The sequence below is a fragment of the Tarenaya hassleriana genome, unplaced genomic scaffold (genome assembly GCF_000463585.1).
Source record: "Tarenaya hassleriana unplaced genomic scaffold, ASM46358v1 Cleome3, whole genome shotgun sequence".
Classification (NCBI taxonomy): domain Eukaryota; kingdom Viridiplantae; phylum Streptophyta; class Magnoliopsida; order Brassicales; family Cleomaceae; genus Tarenaya; species Tarenaya hassleriana.
This window is the reverse complement of record NW_010966177.1, coordinates 6,136,907-6,151,561: the sequence shown is the minus strand read 5'-3', so window position 1 is coordinate 6,151,561 and position 14,655 is coordinate 6,136,907. Positions and strand designations below refer to the sequence as shown.

The following is a 14,655-nucleotide window of genomic DNA, read 5'->3' as shown; positions in this document are numbered from 1 at the left end:
AAACTCGGATTTGGGGGGAGAGCACATTGGTTTTTGAACGGTTTTCTCTTTCTTAAAGAATCTTCGTCTAAATCCAAGATATATACATATATATATTATTTGTGACAAATTCAATAACAGCGGTTAGATCTAAGAATATCTAAATACATGAATCTATAAAATTATTATTTTGTAGAGATTCAGATGCATTATAGGGAAGCACGCGGAGCTCACACACGTACGAACCCTAATATATATATATGTATATATATAATGTATGATGTAAGATAGGGGTGAGCGAGTAATCTACTTACACGGTCTATTTTGATTGTATTGATATTAGAACCATAGAGTTAAATAACACATATATATACATATATATATATATATATATATGTAGACATATATGTGTATGGCGTTATGTGGAGAGCACGTAATTGAGAGAGAGAGAAGGCATTAAACAATAATTGGCGTGACTATACCAATCGAATATGAATTGGATGCTTTAGCGGATTTTAATTAATCTTAATCCCGGCTTTACACCTAATCAATCTGACAAAACCCTTATTTTAATGACGTACCAATTTATTTATAAAAAAAATGCTAAACCATGTTATTTTTTTTAAATATTCTTGTATGATGTCACCGAGGGGGTGTGGTGCCATATTTAATTAAGCACTTCGCTTTCATTATTAATATGATTAAAGTCATTAACACAATGACATCATCTTCCATTATCGCAGGGATATTGCTTCTATATATATATATAATATAGTATATCATATGCATATATATATATACACACACATTCACAGCACCATCAAGTCAATTAGATTAGTATCTTAATGACGCAATAATCAACATTTTCACCCAAGGCTTGGCTACTTGCATGGAAATTTATGGAGATATACACACGTAAAAATTTACACATACGTACGTAAGACGATATATATATATATATAATATGGTGGTATATATAATGGATTTCAATCAATTAAAAATCTTAATCAAAGCCTAATTAATCTAGGAGTTTTAATTTTTTTGGGTAGTGTTTCCTGAAAAGCAACATTGTACGACGTGCCGGTTTCAGACAAAGCAATATACAACACAGTTTCAGTTTTAAAAAAAAAGATTGAATATACAGAGTAATTTATATATGTATGTATATACATGGGAATAATTACTAATTATAATATATACAGTAATGAATGATAATCAAAAGAGTTAACGAACTTTTTTAATTAATTAATTTTGTGGAAATTAGGATGCGGCGAATCGGAAATTGGACAATATGCGGGAAGGGGCCATGGCTCCCCGGGTTACTGAGAGCCATTTTCATCACATATTATACCTTTGTGCCAACAAAGACAAAAATAAAAATGTGGCTTTGTGTATGTAACCCTTCCTTCATTATAAACCTTACCCCTTGGAGTAATTATATATATATATATATATATATATATATGTGTATTAATTGTTAATCGTTAGAGAATGTTCGAGATTAATGACATATGAAACGAAGAAAGAAAAGAGAAAATCTAGGAGAAGATGAAGACTTTAGAGAGAGAGAGAGAGCTTCGGTAATTCCATTTACTGTTGATTTCGTGTTTTAGGGTTTAATTAAAAAAAATATATTTGAAAATTTTCATTAACTATATATTGTTAGGCTTTTTGGATGAATTTGTACACATCATATTTATTTTGATTGAATTTCGCATTGGATATGATTAATTTTTTGTTGTTATTTGATCAAAATACAATCTTTTTGTATGATTCACTGTTATGTAATATATATATATATAAATACACGTATGTACGAATTATAAAATCCAAGAGGGATTCATATAATAAGAATGACAGGTTGGAGGCTTTGTGTTGAACAAATTTCTGTCGAATTGATAATCATAAGTAATCTTTGATTAATCATTAATTATTCCTTAAATTTAATTAATATATGATTATAAGTTTTTTTTAGATACTTTACTAACAATTGTGACATCATCTCGTAGGTTTCCAACAAACGTGTATTAGAGTACCTTTCCATAAAAAAACATATTTATTTCTCAAAGTGGAAATATGTTCTTGTGGTAATGAAATACTTCCTATGAAATTTCATTATCTTTTTTTTTTTGTAACTTATGAAATTTCATTATCATCCATTATAACCTATACTTTTGCTCCACACTCCTACATTTTGGTTATGTTTTGAATCGACCAATTATTTACATCGTTATAAAACATTTTAAAATTATATATATATATATATATATATGCTAAAACAGTACAAGTCATAAAACCAATCCGACAGTTTTTTTTTTTTAAAATATACTGTAAGAATTGTATTTTGTAGAGGTGACCATTTTGGTTATTAACGAAATATTCGAATCAAATAAAGATGTATCTGTAATATAACCGAATCTCATATAAAAACTGAATGGTTTTGATTTTTCTAAACCAAAAAAATTAAATACAAACTGAACTGAACATAATAAAAAATAACTGAAAATATCAACAATTTATTTATAAAAAAATGAGTTTTTATCAATAAAAAATCGAATCCGAACTGAAATAAAATTGAACCAAAGTTAGTATAAAAAATCGAATGGTCATAATTTTTTTATAACCGAATATGCATATAACCAAACCAAAACACAAAATGGCCACTCTAGGTAGCATGGGAATCATTAGACATTTGGATTTCACTTTGAGGAAGTATATACCTAAGTAATTATATCTTTGTGAGACTGAATTTAACATATATATATATATATATATATTTAGTGGCGGATCTATATTGAAAGGAGTGGAGACACATGTCCCCATTTGGTTGATTAAAAATAAGAATTTCTTTGTAAAATTTATAAGATTTTAATTAAAATTATTAGGTGCCCCAATGATAAATTATTTTTATCATTCATCGAAAATATATCCTAGGTCCGCTACTGTATATATTACAGTCAAAATTGCTAGGGTGGTTTACAAGAACTCTGTTAAATTGTGTCAAAACGGGAATATATTCATAGATAAATAAGATAAATAAAAAAAGGAAAAGAAAAGAGATATTCCAGTTATTTCGAGAGGGGCATTTAGAAAGTTTCAAATTAGGGCTGATGTCAGAATTTGATATTCTTAAGAGTTGTAAAAAAAAAAAGAATCTTTGAGGGTCAAACGATTAATGAACCTGTTCAACACGACAGACATTGTCTTCTGCAAGAATCTTTCTCCCTCTCTCTCTCTCTCTCTCTCTCTCTCTCAACCAACTCCATTGATTCCCCATTTCACCAATCAAACAGAGCAAAGTACAAATCGCACACGTAATCATAAGATTATTGCAAATATGCTAATTTTGATGATTATTCCATACTTTAATCGAAAATTTGGAAAACAAAAAAGAGAAAAAATAATTAGCAAACGGGCAAAGAAAGAATCTGAACAAAGGCCATTATAACTCACCAACTACAACACCACAAGAGGAGGAACAATTTTCACCCATAAACTCCAAACTCTTCCATCTCTCTCTCTCTCTCTGTTTTTTTGTTCCTTTCTTTGTTTCTTGGAGAGGGCTGTTGTCGATTGGGGCCCTGCAGAAACAGACAAATAAAGGGATTTAATTTATCTTTTAGGAGTTTGAGAAATGGGGAAACTTTTTTTTTGCTGAAGGTGCTTGCAAGTGGTGATGGAACAGTGAAGAGATCTTATTGGATGCTGTAAAACGGGTCCACTCGGTTCTTGGGGGAAAGATTCTGCACGCCCACATGGTGAGAGATTAAAATAGACCAATTTCACCTCCAAGCAGAGCTACTTGTGTACAGAAAATACCTCCCCAAGTCTCAAAAAAAAAAGGCTGTTGATAATATCAGGCTGTTGTTGTGTGTGTGACAGAGGAATTCCTAGCTTTTTTGCCCCATCATTTTGTGCGACTTTGGGTTTGTGTACGGAGAAACAGAGACCCAAAAACCTTTTAACTGAGACAGAGTGGGAGGAGGCAGCTGAAAATCTTTGTTGGCTGACAATTTTTTCCTGTTGCTGCTTCAGAGTCTTCTTTGTTTTCTGTGTTCATCTCAAGCCCAAAGTGAGAGCCTTTTGATCTATCCTTTTTCTCTCTCTTGGTCCAAGGATTCTTCATAAAGTGAGTGCCTTTTGATCTTCTGTAGCTTTGGGGTTGTTGATTTTGAAGGATTTCTGGAATTGGGTCGGTCTCCTTTTTCCCGTTCTGGGTTTTATTCCCGGTTTCTTCAACTTCTACTGGTGTTGGAGATTTTTTGTTTGAAAACTGATGTCATGGGTTTGCTGATTCTTTTTAACCTTTGCATTTTCTGTCATCTGAATCCTATTCTCTTTCCATTATTTCTGGTGTCTTCTTTTGATTGTTTGAGGGTTCAATAATTGATCAGAGTTGATTTCCATATTCAATGTCTGTCCATATCCATAGGGAATATTGTACATGAAGCTGATGTTATACATGGATGATAACCTTCAAGTCAACTCTCTGTAGAGGCAAAGCTGATTATATTATAAGCTAACTATGATTTCATCTTCTTTTAATTCTTCTCTCATCTTGAAATGCAGTTCTTGATTGCAAATTTTATTACAAATAGGGACTCTGTTTTTCCGTACATGTACCTCCTTTTCTTCCATTTTCTTTTTGGGTTGATAATGTTTCTGCAACTTGGGCAAATGAACTCTCGATTCCTGGATAAGAAGGGACCTTCACTGAACTTCCCTCTCTTGTGCGTTTTCTCATCTCCAGGAGGCTTCTGAGTGTCAGTTCATGAAGAATAACACTCTTTTGAGAACTGAGTATTCAGGCAGATTCCCTTGGATGCAATATTGAAGAAAAGGGTTCTCTTTTTTTGTGATGGAGGGTGGTGGCGGGGATGACGGTTTTTCGCCCAATTCCAGCTTTGGGGGATTCCCGGAGACGGCTATGGATTTGGATTTCATGGAAGAGCTCTTGTTTGATGGATGTTGGCTTGAGACTACAGATGGTAAAAGCTTTCAGCAGCCGGGGGGGCCTTCTCCTTCAACTTCTAACCCCATGAACGACTCATCTTTCCTGTTCGGGTATCAAGACCCGAGCAACAGTGATTTCGGTGTGAACCCATCTCAGAATATCTCCAATGAAGAGACGAAAAGAAAGTTCCCTCCATCACCACCTACTTATCAGAAGATCGAGCACCTCGTTGTACCAAATCAATCAATGAATCAAGAACCTTTAGATCTTGCTGCAACAAGTTCAGTGCAATCAGAGAAGTTGCTTGTTGAAGGAGCTGAGGTGGGAAGAAGATGGTGGATTGCCCCAAGGGCAAGCTCGGGTGCCTCTTCATCGGTGAAAGATAGGCTTCTACAGGCAATACAGCATGTGCAAGAGGCGGTGTTAGATAAAGACTTTCTCATACAGATATGGGTGCCATTTCAGAAGGGAGGTAAAAATTTTCTTACCACACTAGAGCAACCGCACTTAGTCAACCCAAAATACTTGAGCCTCCAAAAGTACAGACATGTTTCAGAAAAGTATAGCTTTCCAGCTGATGAAGACTCGAAGGAGTCAGTAGGGCTTCCTGGTCGTGTTTTCCTTGGGAAATTGCCCGAGTGGACGCCTGATGTTCGTTTCTTTAAAAGCGAAGAGTATCCTCGTATCAAAGAGGCACAAAAGTGCGATGTCCGGGGGTCACTTGCCCTTCCTGTTTTTGAAAGAGGTAGCGGAACTTGCTTGGGTGTTGTTGAGATCGTCACAACTACCCAAAAGATCAATTACCGACCAGAACTTGAGAATATCTGTAAAGCTCTCGAGGTTTTCTTCTTCTTCTTTTTTGTTGTATTCCTTCACCATTAAACCTTTAGCTTGAATGTCTCTTTTATGTTCTGCTTCTTGCTTGTTCGAATCATTGGCATTCCCTTTTCGTCCTTATATTCTTTTGTCTTGCTTTCCTGAAACCAAATGAGAATAAGTAACCTTATGAGAGGAAAAATTGCTAGTCCTTAACGTCAAGATTCTTCGGAATGCTGTTGTGTGGAGTTGTGATTGTTCTTTATTGTAGGCTAAAGTCATTGTTGTTTTGCAGGCCGTTGATCTGAGGAGTTCAAGTAACTTGAACCCTCCAAGCATAGAGGTGAGTTTGAATTGCTTCCCAAATTAACTCCTTTGGTGAATACTTGGAAGAATGATGACATGTTACTGAGGTTATACCCTTGTTTCAGTTTCTGCAGGTCTATAGTGAATTCTATCAAGCAGCGTTACCTGAGATATCAGAGTTTTTGGTCTCAGTCTGCAGATCATTTGATCTGCCTCTAGCTTTAACATGGGCACCATGTTCTCGGCAAGGCAAGAGTGGATCCCGGCATTCTGATGAGAACTACTCTCAGTGCGTTTCAACAATTGATTTTGCTTGCTTTGTCCCCGATGAACAGAGCAAGAATTTTCTGGAGGCTTGCTCCGAACACCATCTGCTTCAAGGGGAAGGAGTTGTCGGGAAAGCATTCAAGATGAACAAACGATGTTTCGTGCCTGATGTGACCACATTTTCCAAGACCAACTACCCTCTTGTCCACCATGCTAAGATTTTTGGCCTGCATGCAGCTTTAGCAGTTCCAGTGAAAAGTAAATTCACTGGTGCGGTTGAGCTTGTGTTGGAGTTCTTCTTCCCTAAAGCCTGCATTGACACCGAAGAACGAAAGGAAATGCTCAATTTACTGTCCACGACTCTTGAGCGAGATTTCAGGAGCTTAAATCTTGTCATTGACAAAGAAATAGAGGAAGAGGTCATATTGCCTGTTAGAGAGACCATGGTTTTCTCAGACAACCCTCTCAGTGGTGGAGAAGCCGGACAGAACTTAAAACCTTCAACTTTGACAGAGATTTCTCAGGAAGAATCCTCGTGGATCTCCCACATGATGGAGGCAAACCGGAAGGGTAAAGGTGTCTCTCTCTCTTGGGAATATCAGAAAGAAGAACCAAAAGAAGAATTTAAGCTGACAACTGGGTGGGTTAACAATCAGACTGATCAGGGCCACCATAATTTCCTGCAAGGAGTCGGGAATTTTCAGCAGGGTCCAAGTTCAGGACCCAGGATCGATGTTGATCCCAGTTTCGTATCAGCTTCCTCTGGTGGGGGACAAACATTAGGCAATCGAAGACCTGGTGAAAAGAGAAGAACAAAAGCAGAAAAGACAATTGGTTTGGAAGTTCTTCGACAATATTTTGCAGGAAGCCTCAAGGATGCAGCCAAGAGCATTGGTGGTAAGAATTTGTTTATACTGCAAGAGACACTGGTCCACTCTTCTTCCATTCCTACATACTCATTTAGTCATGATACAGTAGCACCTGCCTCCCTCAAAGCTGTGGAACTTGCTTTATCTCTGTGACGTGCTCCATCTGACTTGCAAATTCTTCTTATAATTTGGGAAAAGTATAACAACCTCTAGCACCGTCCAACCTGTGGATCAGAACGAAGGTCTTGTTATATAAATCCACAGAGAGGAAAACATCGATGAAAGCTACCATGATTGAAAGCTCCATGCCACTTATAAATGCAGAGTCACGAATGGAAACATGTTCTTTGTTTTCCAGCTTGCATTGCAGCCTTGGTTCTGCCTTGATCCATAGATATTTTTATTTTTCCAGTGATGATTTACAGGGTTTCATTCCTTTGTTGCAGTTTGTCCAACTACCCTGAAAAGAATATGCAGGCAACACGGGATAACAAGGTGGCCTTCCCGGAAGATCAAGAAGGTCGGGCACTCGTTAAAGAAACTTCAACTTGTCATAGACTCTGTTCAAGGTGTGCAGGGCTCTATCCAACTCGATTCATTCTATACAAGCTTCCCGGAACTAAGCTCTCCAAATATGTCTGGTAGTGGCCCTTCTTTGAAGAGTAATGACCAGTCAAAGCATTTCAACACACAAACCGAGAATGGTGTTTCACCACAGGGAAATGCTGCCCCAAGGTCACCACCATCATCTTCTTGCAGCCAGAGCTCTGGCTCAAGCACATGCTGTTCAACCGGAGCTAATAAAAGCACCAACACTGCAAATACTTCAAATACTGCAAGCCCTTTGGTGGCCGAAAATACTGGTGGGATTTTGAAGAGAGCCCGTAGTGATGCAGAGCTACATATCGTGAATCAGGAGGAAACAAAGGGTTTGCCAAGAACCCAGAGCCACAAAACATTCAACGAGCATGTTCTTGAAACTTTACCTCCACTACCGGGGAGTAGCAGCAGGAACTTAAAAGCTCGAGGCACTATAAAAGTGAAAGCCACATTTGGTGAAGCCAAAGTAAGGTTTAGCTTGCTCCCAGGTTGGGGCTTCAGGGAGTTGCAGCAAGAGATTGCAAGGCGTTTCACAGTAGATGATATCGCCAGATTCGACCTCAAATATCTGGACGATGATCGTGAATGGGTTCTTCTGACGTGTGATGCAGATCTTGAAGAATGCATTGACATATACAGATCATATCAGAGCCACACGATCAAGATCAGCATTCACCAAGCGTCTCAAGTCAAGCTGGGAAGTTCTTTTGGTAGTACTGCTCCTTCCTGACAAACAATCTGGCAAGGCTGCGACTGCAAAAAAAAAAAAAAACAGAAAGATTCTGATGATTACTAGTGTGTTAGAAATCTCACTTACCTTTTTAGCATGGGCCACAGTATGTAAACATCTTTACAAGTGCCCTTGATCATACATTTTGCAAGTAATAGTAACCGGTCTGCATTGTCTTAGCAGATTTTTGTATAAAAGGCGATGCATTCCAAAAACTTGCTTTAGTATTTTAAGTTTGTATATCATGATTGTTGGGATTCCACCAAGATCTGCAAGTATGACAATTTGAATAATATCAATGTATCTGTATTTATGCTGAGGTTAACATGGATGTATTTTGGATGAAAACTTCATGCCAAACATGAGCGATAAAGATCCAAAATTTCTTATTAGTTTATCCTCGACCATGTCACCTTGTCTGCTGCTACCAACATATCTGGAACTACCAAAGAACAGCATGTGAAGGTTCAACTAAGAAAGACATGTATAACAAAAGTGGAAGTTTCAATACATAGATCAGACCCCAAAGCATCTTTAGTACCATTTAAAAATGGGCATCACCAGATACCCTTATAAGGCAAACATCTTAAGCATGACAAGAAGAGCAAGTCATGATCAGTGTGTGACTAGGTTTGTCTGTAATCTTTTGTACTATGTTGCCTAAAGCAGAAGTAAATTCAGAAAGTGCGTGTGGCAAGTCTGTTCCTGCAAAAAGTTACTTCAGAGTGATTGTTGCTTAGGTGAACTAATCTTTTATATTTACAAGCACACGTTTTTTATGCATCTTCTAAGATCTCTATATACTTGAAAACTATGGACGTAACTTACAGCAGACAATTTGCCTTCCTTGTTTACTGTCAACCTGGAATCTCCTCTGTTTCTCTGCATTCCTTCTATCTTATTCTCTTGTACAACAAATCGGAGACTTGGAGGACTTATTTGCGTCCCAGATGCAAGGTACCAGAAAAAGGAGCTCCAGCACCATCTGTTCTTTCTCATCAAAAGGGCAAAAAATACTTGAGAGTCAGCTCAAGCATCATTTTCCCAGAAGTCTAAGTAGTCAATTTTCTGAGGCTGCAAGCTTGATATATTCCCCTGACCCCATCCTTTCTGTATCCGTTTAAGAGTTTTCAGAGCAATTCCACTGCCATCATTTCTGTAAAAGAGCAATTGTCAGAAAACAAAATGTTAGCTGTACCATCAAGTTACAAGTAGATCTTACACTATGCTATTTGAGGATTCTCTCAACCTGAATGTGGCTTAATAGGAAAAATATGTCCATGAATGATTATTGCATATGCTGGACATTTATTACAAAAGAAGAAACTCGAAATTGACAAGATAAACATAGACGAAAGAATAAATAATGCATACTGTCGTCCTTACCTGAGCAGAATGTTTTGCCAGTCCTTTTCACCATATTTACCATGGCTTTCCTGGGATAAGTTCCTCGCATTTCCATCAAATCTGTTTGCTACTTCACCAACTGAAGCCATTTCCATCATCTTCTCAGCAAGTTCATTTGCCTCTTGCTTCTTACCCCTCTTACCTAAGCCATCTATCACAGGCATGAATGCTGCAGGGTCAAAAGCATATCCTGTGTCTATCAACTTATGCAAAATTCCACTAGCTACCTCTATCTCTTCCTTCTTACATAGGCTCGCAATAAGATCTTTATAGAGAAAGCACCCCAAGTCAAAACGACTCTCTAATACCGCTTCAAGCAGCTCCTTAGCCTCTAAGAGTTGCCCTCCTGAGAGCAACTCATTGAACATCAGACTGTAAAGGCTTTCCTTGTGTCCACAGACACTGACAGCAGTCTCAAAGACTTCCTGAGCATTGCTAAAGTTAGGCACCTTACAGAATGCTCTGATTAAATGTTTGAAGGAAAAGACATTAGGGATTACGTCCTTTTGCAACATTTCACCTAATAGATAAGTTGCATCTTCAGCTTTTCCTCCCTCACAGAGATATTTGATTGCAGTATTGTAGGTGTAGACATTTGGTAAAATGTTATTTTCCCTCATCTCATCCATTAGTCCATGAATTTCAAATATCTGGTTTTCTTTGCCTAAACCCAGGATCAACGAGTTGTAAGTCTGTAGGCTTTTACTGCAACCTTTCTTCTCCATGTCTTTGAGGACACGAAATGCAGATGATATTTTTCCTTGTTTGCAGAAATGATGGATAAAAATGTTGTATACAGCAGAATCAGGCCGCAGTTTTTCTCCCATCATCTCAACGAACAACTTCTTTGCTTCACCAAATCTTCCGGCTTTGCATAAACCATTAATTAAAGTTGAATATGTGATCAGATCAGGCAAGCAATTGTTCTCGCTCTTGCCATCATCCACCAGACCAATGAATGAATTCCCTAAGTTACCAAGAGCAGCACTTCCATGAACTCGCATTCCCCTCACTATCTCGATCGCTTTATCCAACTTCCCACTGTCACATAGTCCATCAATTATAATATTGCAGGTGACAGTATCTAGGTCATAACCTTTTTCATTCATCTTTTGCAGCAACTCTTCTGCCTCAGACATTCTCCCCTTTTTCCATAGGCTATGGAGCAAAATATTACAAGTATAAGCATTTGGCAAGAAATTGTTTCTCATCATCTCATGCAATATATTCTTAGCAGTGTAGACTTTCCCTGAACTACAGTATCCATGTAGAAGACTGCCATAAGTTATAACATCCGGAGAAACACCATTACTTTTCATCAAATCCACTATGGCTTTTGCATCGGACAACATACCAAATTTGCATAACCCGTCTATCAAGATATTGTATGAACAAGCACTAGGCTCTATTCTCTTATCAATCATCAGTTTAAGAACTGCCTCAGCTTCGATAAACTTCCCATATCTGACCAAACCGTGCAACCAAATATTGTAACTCTCCAGACTAATGAGAGAGCTACTCTCTTGCATTGACTCGAAGAGGGTCTTGGCTTCCTCCAGCATCCCTACCTTGCAGAACCCTTCCAGCATTAAGTTATATGTTATTCCATTTGGCCGAGGAAGCCCCAGATATTCATCAACCTCCATGTCCCTGAAAATTCGAGATGCTTCCAAAACTTTTCCTTCTTTGCATAGCGCTGATATCCTAGAGTTGAAAGTCACGATATCGGGAAGCAAACCCTCCTCTCGCATCTTCTCCACTAATTTCTCGGCATCATCATTCCTACCTTCCCTACAGAAACTCGAAATGACAGTATTGTACACGACCTTATTGGGCGAAACCCCGAAACTCGTCATCAAATTCAACAACTCTAGCCCTTTGTCAGACATATCGGCCCGACAATACCCCCGAACCAAGATCCCAAAAGTAAATTCATTTGGTTTACAACCCTTCTCAGGCATTCCGTCGAACAACTCTCGAGCAGCTTTCACACAACCGCAATCACATAGAGCACGGATCAATAGATTGAACGTATAGATCTGCGGGGGAATCTTACAGACGATCATATCCTTATACAACCACAAAACGAAGTCCACACGTCTCTCCCTTATGCAGCCTTCCAACAAAACATTATACATATAGATTCCGGGCTGGTTTTGGGGAAACCGCGAGCGGACGAACTGGAACTGCGAAAACGCCTTGTCGACGAGACCCGATTTGGCAAAGATCGAGACGACGGCGATAATAGAAGAAAAATCTGCTTTTTGGGTTTGCGAGGAGAGCATAAGCAGGTGAAGATCGTCGATTTCTTCGCGCATTTTGGCGCGAACAAGGATACGAGCGATCGTCGGTACCGTAGCAAAGGCGACGACTTGGCTTTGGTCGGAAGGGGAAGAGGAGACCCTCTTAAAGATTCTCCATGCCAACCTCGGATTGTTCGTGTTCTTCCACAGAGCTTTTGCAAGTGCACCACTTCGCTCCATGAAAACGTCGAGGAATCATGGCTGAAATTAAATCGGGGGTATAAGTAACCATGATCTTCTAAACCGGGCTCTGGAAAGAAATTTCAAAATTAATAAGAGGCAGAAACATAAAAATGTAAAACATTTGGGGTGATTCTATAAATTTGCAAAGTTACAGAACGCTTTTTCGTTGGTCTCCTCCATTTGCAAGTCCCCCCCCTCTTCGCGTCTTCACGATCAATCTTTCAGAATCAGACCCTAAATCGCCGCAAAGATGTCTCGCCGATCGATATCGCTCCTGAAGAATCTAGCGAGGAATACGACCGGGTCCGGATCGGGTTTTCAAACCCGATCGGTGACTTACATGCCCAGACCCGGCGACGGCACGCCACGGCCGGTGACGCTGATTCCCGGCGACGGGATCGGTCCGCTTGTGACGAACGCGGTGGAGCAGGTGATGGAGGCGATGCACGCACCGGTGTACTTTGAGAAGTACGATGTTCACGGAGACATGAAGAAAGTGCCACAGGAGGTGATCGATTCGATACGGAAGAACAAGGTGTGTCTGAAGGGTGGGCTCAAGACACCAGTCGGTGGTGGTGTTAGTTCGGTGAATGTTCAGCTGAGGAAGGAGCTTGATCTCTACGCGTCGCTGGTCAACTGCTTCAATTTGCCTGGCTTGCCCACTCGGCACGAGAACGTGGACATCGTGGTGATCAGAGAGAACACCGAAGGCGAGTATTCAGGGCTTGAGCACGAGGTTGTTCCCGGTGTTGTCGAGAGCCTTAAGGTATAAACCCCTCTCGAAATTCCCTGTTTTTGTGCCTCGAATTGGATTTTGTTCTTTTGGTTCATATGTGAACAAAGTCGTATGCTTTGTTTTAAAATTATGATTTGGAGTAGATTTGAGAGATACCCATTTTGAATCTCTCGGTTTTGAATTGTGACTTTGAACTTTAGTTTGGAGAGGAAGGATTTGTGTTGACTTTTAGATGAACTTATGGACTGGTTGCATATGCTTGATTGTTGCGTATCTTCTGGATTCGCCGCATCCGATCTTGTTAACGCAGCTTCTTTGGGTGCAGCAGCCGTTTGTTCAGAAATGATACTACTTGCTCTGTCTTATCTAACGAGCCAATTTGTATTCTTTATCCTTTATCGGCTCTGCATATATGTGGGTGTTCATTTGTAGATGCACTTTGGGTCTCTGTCTTTTTTTTTTTCCATGTCGTCTATTGATCCTATTTCTCTGCTAGGTGATCACGAAGTTCTGTTCAGAGCGTATTGCCAAGTATGCTTTCGAGTACGCCTACTTGAACAACAGGAAGAAAGTTACAGCTGTGCACAAGGCTAACATCATGAAACTTGCAGACGGTTTGTTTCTCGAATCTTGTCGAGAAGTTGCTAAGAAGTATCCAAGCATCACCTACAACGAAATTATTGTCGATAACTGCTGCATGCAACTTGTATCAAAACCAGAGCAATTCGACGTCATGGTATGTTTAAGATTTCCTCTCTCTGATAAGTTTTTTAAAGGTGGTAGAGTACATCCATATATATGCATCCTCCCCAAACACACTGATACTTAATGTTATTCACTTATTCTACATTTTTCCTTTGCTTCACTTTAAAAAAATACTAGTTATCTTTGATGGTATCACTTACTTCATGTTAAGCCATTTGCATTTGAGCAGTTTTAGGAAAATTTGAGTTAAATGCTTCTTTGTCCTGCCAAAATGTTTTTGAGTACTAAAGTTCATTGCCATCTCTCTGCACTAGGAAGTTAGTGATAGAATCAGGGAACCCAGTTCGAGTCAAAAAAGTTCAAAAGAAAAACCCGGGTTACACACAACAAATCTCCCGGTGTTTCCTCTTAATTTTTCTGTTCTTTCCTTTTATACAGAAAGAGAAAGTTACAGACGATGAGAAGGAAAATAACCAGGAAAAAAGAAAGAAGAAAACAAGCTCCACTAACTAAACGGACATGTTTCTTGTTGTAGGCAAACTTTTTTTTATGATAGATATAACATTGCCCAGCACGAATAAATGTAATCTTTGTTGTTGAGCTCAAATTCTAGCTGAAGAGAGCAATCTCCACTTGTGCAGTAATTCTTCTCTGCCAGTTTCGATTGTGTTATATCTCCCATGTTCTTCTGCGTTTTTTTTTCTTCGTTTTGACGAAGCTTATTTACATGATTTGCAGGTAACTCCCAATCTCTATGGGAATCTCGTTGCCAACACCGCAGCAGGAACTGCAGGCGGCAC

At 38.9% G+C, this 14,655-nt stretch overlaps 3 protein-coding genes across 8 annotated transcripts in view; 2 read left to right on the top strand and 1 right to left on the bottom strand.

Annotated features, from left to right (window-relative positions):
* Nucleotides 1–3,375: 3,375 nt before the first annotated feature.
* LOC104819685 (protein NLP2-like) lies at nucleotides 3,376–8,830 on the top strand. 4 transcript variants are annotated; one of them, XM_010549850.2, is made up of 5 exons: nucleotides 3,376–4,051; nucleotides 4,730–5,773; nucleotides 6,045–6,092; nucleotides 6,181–7,219; nucleotides 7,638–8,830. In XM_010549850.2, exons 2-5 carry the CDS (start codon nucleotides 4,838–4,840, stop codon nucleotides 8,519–8,521), a joined length of 2,907 nt encoding a protein of 968 aa, XP_010548152.1. In that variant the 5' UTR covers nucleotides 3,376–4,051; nucleotides 4,730–4,837; the 3' UTR covers nucleotides 8,522–8,830. The 4 variants fall into 4 exon arrangements, with proteins under 4 accessions (XP_010548152.1, XP_010548150.1, XP_010548151.1 ...); XM_010549848.2 differs by having other exon boundaries at nucleotides 3,376–4,108; XM_010549849.2 differs by lacking the exon at nucleotides 3,376–4,051 and adding an exon at nucleotides 4,153–4,171.
* On the bottom strand, nucleotides 8,456–12,419 carry LOC104819686 (pentatricopeptide repeat-containing protein At2g17140). 2 transcript variants are annotated; one of them, XM_010549852.2, is made up of 3 exons: nucleotides 9,908–12,419; nucleotides 9,350–9,677; nucleotides 8,456–8,544 (listed from the first exon to the last, which is right to left on the bottom strand). In XM_010549852.2, exons 1-2 carry the CDS (start codon nucleotides 12,409–12,411, stop codon nucleotides 9,551–9,553), a joined length of 2,631 nt encoding a protein of 876 aa, XP_010548154.1. In that variant the 5' UTR covers nucleotides 12,412–12,419; the 3' UTR covers nucleotides 8,456–8,544; nucleotides 9,350–9,550. The 2 variants fall into 2 exon arrangements, with proteins under 2 accessions (XP_010548154.1, XP_010548153.1); XM_010549851.2 differs by lacking the exon at nucleotides 8,456–8,544 and adding an exon at nucleotides 8,705–8,790.
* Nucleotides 12,420–12,597: 178 nt separating this feature from the next.
* The window catches only part of LOC104819681 (isocitrate dehydrogenase [NAD] regulatory subunit 1, mitochondrial-like), a 2,937-nt gene continuing 879 nt past the window's right edge, over nucleotides 12,598–14,655 (top strand). Inside the window, exons 1-3 of one of the 2 annotated variants that reach the window (XM_010549844.1) lie at nucleotides 12,598–13,180; nucleotides 13,659–13,886; nucleotides 14,594–14,648. In XM_010549844.1, the coding sequence (XP_010548146.1) occupies nucleotides 12,665–13,180; nucleotides 13,659–13,886; nucleotides 14,594–14,648 (799 nt within the window). In that variant the 5' untranslated portion in view covers nucleotides 12,598–12,664. Of the gene's footprint in view, nucleotides 13,181–13,646; nucleotides 13,887–14,593; nucleotides 14,649–14,655 lie in introns of both variants that reach the window. The other variant, XM_010549843.1, reaches the window with a different exon arrangement.